The sequence below is a fragment of the Oncorhynchus tshawytscha genome, linkage group LG09 (genome assembly GCF_018296145.1).
Source record: "Oncorhynchus tshawytscha isolate Ot180627B linkage group LG09, Otsh_v2.0, whole genome shotgun sequence".
Taxonomy (NCBI): domain Eukaryota; kingdom Metazoa; phylum Chordata; class Actinopteri; order Salmoniformes; family Salmonidae; genus Oncorhynchus; species Oncorhynchus tshawytscha.
In genome coordinates, this window is record NC_056437.1 from 10887555 (window position 1) to 10895666 (window position 8112).

Consider the following 8112-nt stretch of genomic DNA (forward strand, 5'->3'; position numbering starts at 1 on the left):
GAGGTCAAGCGACTCAATTGATGCAGCAAAAACTCTGTGGGACAGTTTCTGGACACAGATTAAGTGCTGGACTAAAAAACGATTTAAATGGAGATTCTTCACTGAGCGTGCTTTTTACTCCAAGCCTAGTGTGTCTGTGAAGGACTTGATATTTTATCCTATTATGGTTATGATAGTGTTGTCTGATGGGGTTACTTTATCCCCATCATATATGAGAAATAACAGATGAGCAAATTATTATAGGCTGCAATGTGATCAAGCCTGGGTGCTGGTCTGTTTCTGCTCTCTTGGCAACTCGTTATGGAATTGTCATGTCTGGCTTGATAATGACAGCAATGGAGCTGGTTAGACTTAACAACGTAACACAGTTCAATGCAAAGTGTCCTCTAAAATTGTTTTTAAACAACACTCCACATTGTTTTAATTCTTCTGGTGTTTTTTTTGTTGCTAATGATACAGTATAAGTCACCACTGTGCTGCTGCCTGTGTGAGGGATGGTAAAATTCCTAACCTACCTCCACATATCATCGGGAAAAGAAACTGGAAGCAGTTTGACACTCAGGTTATTTGGAGGGATTATTGCCTGGAATACAGTTGAATTAGCCTTTTCTTACTTCCATAAAGCATTTCATGGTGTGTGCAACAAGCATGGCTCTTTCAAACAAGACAGAAGGGCAGAGACAACCCCTGGTTCTCAGATGAACTAACTGAACTCGTAAAGAAACAGAATGCTTTGTGCGCTAAAGTAAGGTCTGATTCAGCTGATGATTGGATGGCTTTTAAACACCATCAGAATCAGGTTGTGGCTACGAACCTTAAAACTGAAAGCAGACGACTACTTCAAATCTATAGTTGATAATGTGAATAATCCTTAAAAATGTTAGTGAAAGTTTTAGTGTGGAAAAAAAAGATGAACAGTTCCCTAAACCACTTCTGGTTGATTCACAGGTGTGGTAACTAAGAAAAACTATTTTAATCGACATTTTCTTGATAGGTGGATTATTTGATAGGGTTAAAGATAAACAAGCCCCCTTTAGGGCGGCAGGGTAGCCTAGTGGTTAGAGCGTTGGACTAGTAACTGGAAGGTTCAAATCCCCGAGCTGACAAGGTACAAATCTGCCGTTCTGCCCCTGAAAAGGCAGTTAACCCGCTGTTCCTAGGCCGTCATTAAAAATCAGAATTTGTTCTTAACTGACTTGCCTAGTTAAATAAATAAATACATGAAAATGAGTTATCACTCGTTCACATAATGCATAGCATTTTGTAATCACACGCTTGGAAGAACATTCTATAGAGCAAGACAGATATCTGGGAGATTGGGTGGATGAGAAGTTGAGCTTCACCACCCATGTAGAGGACCTTGCAAGGAAACACAAACTGAGTATTGGGTTTTATTATTATGTTTTGTGTTTGCCACCAGAAAATAGTTTATTCATTGAACTTTTCCCTCTGTGTTGTACTATGGTGATACTATACTGAACAAAAATATAAAATGCAACAATAAACTGTTTATGAGTTACAGTTCATATTAGGAAATCAGACAATTTAAATAAATTCATTAGGCTCTAATCTATGGATTTCACATAACTGGGAATAGTTTTTTTTCTAATGTGTTATTGACTGTACGTTTATATGTAACTCTGGGTTGTTTGATTTTGTCCCACTGCTTTGCTTTATCTTGGCCAGGTCGCAGTTGAAAGTCCGTGTTGCCCAGCAACAGCCCCAAAACATCACTGCTCTAGAGGAGATCTGCATGGAGGAATGGGCCAAAATACCAGCAACAGTGTGTGAAAACCTTGTGAAGACTTGACCTCTGTCATTGCCAACAAAGGGTATATAACAAAGTATTGAGATAAACTTTTGTTATTGACCAAATACTTATTTTCCACCATAATTTGCAAATAAATTCATTCAAAATCCTACAATGTGATTTTCTGGATTTTTTTTTCTCATTTTGTCTGTCATAGTTGAAGTGTACCTATGATGAAAATTACAGGCCTCTCTCATCTTTTTAAGTGGGAGAACTTGCACAATTGGTGGCTGATTTTGCCCCACGGTTTATCTTGGCCAGGTCAGAATATATATATATATATATGCCTTTTTAATAAATCTGCCTTTTTATATATAATTCCAGCTCAAAATAAACACACATAGAAGCTCAGATCTTGCCAACAGTCCCGAATATTAGAAGTGAGCACGGATAAAGATATTGTCATTACTCAGATCCCTGGTCTTGGAATTCCCTCCAAGCCAACCTAAAACTCCAGGACCTGGTGTCCCCAAAGTACAAATAGATGAACAGGTCGTTACGATGTTGTAGTTTCTATTTGTCACCCGATGTCACTACTTTGCGTTGTCTTATTTAAGGAAGAATGTTGTTTTACTTCACACACTGTTTGCTGTTGTATTTGTGCTGTTGCCAGTGTCTGTCTGTTGTCCATTTTGTCTTACATTGTTTTTTCAGACCCAGTCCCCAAAGGAGGGGTTTTGCCTCTTGCCACACCTTCATTGTGAATAAGAATTAGTTCTTTATTGACCAGCCTGGTTAAATAAAGGTTAAGAGTATAAACCGTTGAGACCAGGCTAAATGAGATCCACTAGGAGAGCAAAAACAATGATAGTAATCCATAGATTTATTTATACATTGCACATAAAAGGGGGAAAAAGCAAATGCTTAAAAATCACAAGGTCAGAATGTGTTTAAATGTCCTTTTTAATCAGTGCTAATAATTAATTTCGGAATTAGAAAATTAAATATGTACTTAATACTATAAAGAAGTAGGTATTGTATCTGTTATAATAAATAACATGAGGGAATCAAGCATGATAAAACAAAGGCAGAAATATTTTCTACATATATTCTATTCCTCAAAACAACTGAAATGAGCCTTACGGAAAATGTACAATATGTGTTGCTATGTTAAATCCAGGCCAGCATTAAAAAATCCCACATTAGTCAATTTCAGAAAATAAGAATGGTAAAGTTAAGTTCTCCATATTGTATTCAAATATTTTCACAGTTGAAAAACTGGTGAAATGTTAGTCAGTCTTCTTGTCAGATACTGGAGAAGCCGGCCCATTTGCAGCAACACCATTTGCAGCCGGCCCATTTGCAGCAACACCATTGACTTCAGTCTGAAAAGAGAGATGGCTTCATTAGTTAACAGAAGTAGCAACAGTCTAGAAGCCCTGTAAACAACATGTTCACTCTAAAGCAGGGGTATTCAACCTGTTCTTGCCCATGGAACCCCTGCAGGTCCCATCATATGTTAGCAAACAAAAAAGGTTTATTTTTTATTGTCTACCATCAGCTGAATGGCAAGGAGAAGTTATCAACATATTATGATTGGAAGTGTAAACTAACAGCTAATAACTAATAAGATTGAAAGGTAACTGCAAACACATTTTCATTAAGAGCAGCTGTTCAGCTGGTTAAATAAAATGTCCATGTCAAAAAAGCTTGCCAGCAGCCAGCGCCACTTGCCGCCCATTGACTGGTAGCCTATTGACTGGTAGCCTATGTGTGGGTGATTTTTCAAAGCCCATGTCAGATTCTCCAGTGGGTGTAATTTGCTCAACATTAGGAGTTGAGAAATAAAGTTGACATCATCAGAAATAGGATATTCTATTTTCTACTGTAGGTATGTAATTCAACATTTATTTTATTTTGCCATATTCAAAAAACATTAAAATAGAAATTTAATATTATTTTTTTATATATAATTTTTTTGCAGACCACCTGCAGTACCTCTGCGGACTCCCGATTGAATACCTTGCTCTAAAGTAAGTGGGATGCTGTTGAATCCAACAAATCAGTCAACATTATCTAAAGGAACAAACGAAAGATTTACGGTCTGCGACATGCATGCATTAGTCTTGGAAATGCCAGACCAACAGTGCATTCAGACACATTGACTTAACATTTCGTTACATTGAAGCCTTATTCTAAAAATTGAATAAGTAATTTTTACCCCTCCTTAATCTACACACAATACCCCATAATAACAAAGCGAAAACAGGTTTTAAGAAAAATTGAAACAGAAATACCTTATTTACTCAGACCCTTTGCTATGAGACTCGAAATTGAGCTCAGGTGCATCCTGTTTCCATTGATCATCCTAAAGATGTTTCTACAACTTGTTTGGAGTCCACCTGTGGTAAATTCAATTGATTGGACATGATTTGGAAAGGCACACACCTGTCTATATATAAGGTCCCACAGTTGACAGTGCATGTCAGAGCAAAAACCAAGCAATGAGAGGTTGAAGGAATTGTCCGTAAAGCTCCGAGACAGGATTATTTTGAGGTACAGATCTGGGGAAGGGTACCAAAAAATGTTTGCAGCATTGAAGGTCCACAAGAACAGAGTGGCCTCCATCATTCTTAAATGGAAGAGATTTGGAACCACCAACTCTCCCTAGAGCTGGCTGCCTGGCCAAACTGACCAATCGGGGGAGAATCTCAGACTGGGGTGAAGGTTCACCTTCCAACAGAACAACGACCCTAAGCACACAGCCAAGACAATACAAGGGTGGCTTCGAGACAAGTCTCTGAATGTCCTCGAGTGGCCCAGCCAGAGCCCGGACTTGAACCCGACCGAACATCTCTGGAGAGACAAAAAAATAGCTGTGCAGAGACGCTCCCCATCCAACCTGACAGAACTTGAGAGGGTCTGCAGAGAAGAATGGGAGAAACTCCCCAAATACAGGTCTGCCAAGCTTGTAGCGTCATACCCAAGTAGACTCGAGGCTGTAATCACTGCCAAAGGTGTTTCAACAAAGTACTGAGTAAAGGGTCTGAATACTTGTATAATGTGATATCAGTGTGCAAAGCTGTCATCAAGGCAAAGGATAGCTACTTTGAAGAATCTCAAATATGAAATATATTTTGACTTGTTTAACACTTTTTTTTGGTTACTACATGATTCCATATGTGTTATTTCATAGATTTGATATGTTCACTATTATTCTACAATTTAAAAAATAGTAAAAAATAAAGAGTACTTTAAAGTTATTGTTTATATCAATTTGGAAAAATGTAATTTGCTTTGTCATTATGGGGCAGTGTGAAGATTGATGAGGGGGGGAAAAACAACAATTTAATCCATTTTAGAATCAGGCTGTAACGTAACATTCAAGGGATGTAAATACTTTCAGAATGTATTGTATTCTAGAACACTTAACGTTGTGGGATGCAACCCATCTGCCTATGGACACTATGCATGTATATGTATTGGTGTCATGCATATTACAATGTGTGTCATGACTTCCACAAGCATGTGTAGCCGGTCTGGGGCTTGGTCACCGGAGATTGCTACAAGTGATGGCACAGTCCACAATCCAATAACAGGTGTATTACCTTGCATGCTCCATTGCGCATCACTGGACAACCATTGCTCTTTTCACTGGCTTTCACGTCACCAGTTCCTATGCCACTCTCCTGGACAGCTTTCCTTGTTGGCCAGAATCGGCTTATGATTGGACCAATGAAGGGGTAGATGATTGGTTCAAGGAACCTCTTGTACACCCACAAGAGGACTGGAATGACGATGCAGGGAATGCAGACCATCACTGTAGCTACACGGGACAGGTCAAAGGGCAACCTGCAACAGAGGGGGCAGAGAAAACAAAGTCAAACATTAAACAAAGGTTGTTTCATTTAGTATGCTAAATGGCCGCTCTTATCCACATAGTGCCTAAAAGTTGTCCCTGTTGAATTGCACAGGAAGCAATTGTGGACTTTTTTAGACAAATAATATTATTGGCTTATCTCTGGTGAGAGGAAATGAGAACATGTGATATGGGGCAAGTAAACAAGATCACATTATGCACAGACAGTATAGCACATAGTCCCTGATGCTATCCCTTGCCTGAACAGCAACACTACTAATTTTTGGGGGGTGTTCATGACGGAACATAGGGGACGCTCAAGGCGGGCTGCAGTTGCATACAATTGGCAAAGGTAACTTTTTGGGACACCCGAACAAATTCACATTGACAGATCTATAAGACATGTATTTCTCATTGAAAGCAAGTCTAAGAAGCTGTAGATCTGTTCTATGTTCGCTATTTCTATGCATCCCGTTCTCAAGTTTCGTTTTTGCGTTGTTTACTTTCGGTACACCAGCTTCAAAAAGCTGAAAGTTAAATATGTGTACTTATGAAAAAGGTTTAGATTGTTACATTATTTCCAATGGTATTGTACTTAATCAGGTAAAAAACTGCTGAATTATTCCAAAAACGTGCTGCGATTTATTGATTTTGATGTTATACCAAAAATATGCAAAACGGGTTTGTCCTGCCTAACACCAAAACCAAAGTTCCATTTTGTCCCCTTAACCTACTACACGGCAGACTGCTTAGCTGCACATCCACTTGGGCTGCTATATTTGTGTAAGTCCTATAAGTTAAAACATTCATTATCCTCCTAATATGATCAAGAAATTGGCAATAGACATCTTCATCGTGCTAACGCTAGCAAGCTAGCCACTAAGCCAGCTACGTACATTCCTCAACTTTAAGAGTAACGTTAGCCTACAATAATGCCATAGATTTGATATATCTACAAACTTTGTAAATAGCTATTCAAAGATTTTTGACGCTTACCTAAATCTGAAAATATGATGATTTTTCCGTCTGGATAAAAGCGAATGGACGTTCCACGGTGGAAGTGTTTCGATATTGTGCGCAGACGCATACTGAAATGACAACATTTCCGAATGGTCCATGCTATCCGGGATACTTGGGACGTCCCTACTTCTTCTTCTTTGGTATTATGTCAGTCTGCAAACAAATGGTATAAGTGCCTGCTGCCTCCTACTGTATTGGCTGTGTATCAGCCTACTACTCTGTAATTGTAATTCATAACACTTTGTTGAGAAAATATTACCCTACCAACTAACCCTACACCCATTAAAAAAACTCATCACTATTGGGGCGGTAGGCCAGTAACCAAAAGGTTGCTGGATCGAATCCCTGAGCTGACAAGGTAAAAATCTGTCATTTTGCCCCTGATCAAGGCAGTTATCCCACTGTTCCCCGGTAGGCCATCATTGTAAATAAGAATTTGTTCTTAACTGACTTGCCTAGTTAAATAAAGGTTCAAAAAGTAATTTAAAAAAAATAAAACAACTATTCCACTACATTGACCCTATCTGATCCTGCATCAGGCCAACGGCTTGGGAGGACAGGACACTATGGTACAACACATCCTGTAACTCTTCTGCAGTAAAATCATGTACACCCAAGTACTTCTCTGCAGCTGCTGCCACCACAACATCTATCCTCTGATCTGGCGGACTCACTAAACACAAGTATTCTCTGCAGCTGCTGCCACCACAACATCTATCCTCTGATCTGACGGACTCACTAAACACAAATATTCTCTGCAGCTGCTGCCACCACAACATCTATCCTCTGATCTGGCGGACTCACTAAACACAAATACTTCTCTGTAGCTGCTGCCACCACAACATCTATCCTCTGATCTGACAGACTCACTAAACACAAGTATTCTCTGCAGCTGCTGCCACCACAACATCTATCCTCTGATCTGGCGGACTCACTAAACACAAATACTTCTCTGTAGCTGCTGCCACCACAACATCTATCCTCTGATCTGACAGACTCACTAAACACAAGTACTTCTCTGCAGCTGCTGCCACCACAACATCTATCCTCTGATCTGGCGGACTCACTAAACACAAATACTTCTCTGCAGCTGCTGCCACCACAACATCTATCCTCTGATCTGGCGGACTCACTAAACACAAATACTTCTCTGCAGCTGCTGCCACCACAACATCTAAAACACAAGAAAATGGTGCAGCCTGGTTTGCTTGATTATTTATTCCTTTACTTGAACATTTTATACTTAAGTATATGTAGTCCTGATCATACAGAGAGAGAGACACAGCTGCATGTGTGTTTTTTTTTACAAAAGGGTAGATTTGGAGTTAGATAAACTTGTATTTTCCGGCAGGTACATATGCAGGATGCTACCCTCCACAGCATGGCCTTTGCACCAGATCAAAACTCTAAACCTACAGACTCATTTTGACCAACATCAACCGGAGAGATTACTGCTTCCAAAGTTATTTTTCCAAGCTATACG

General features: G+C 39.4%; 1 protein-coding gene across 1 annotated transcript; it reads right to left on the reverse strand.

Annotated features, from left to right (window-relative positions):
• Positions 1-2610: 2610 nt before the first annotated feature.
• Positions 2611-6747, reverse strand: LOC112257363 (UPF0729 protein C18orf32 homolog). The gene is made up of 3 exons (XM_024430871.2): positions 6606-6747; positions 5359-5602; positions 2611-3135 (listed from the first exon to the last, which is right to left on the reverse strand). The coding sequence occupies exons 1-3, from the start codon at positions 6725-6727 to the stop codon at positions 3040-3042; spliced, it is 462 nt and encodes a 153-aa protein (XP_024286639.1). The 5' UTR covers positions 6728-6747; the 3' UTR covers positions 2611-3039.
• Between the last annotated feature and the right edge of the window lie 1365 nt (positions 6748-8112).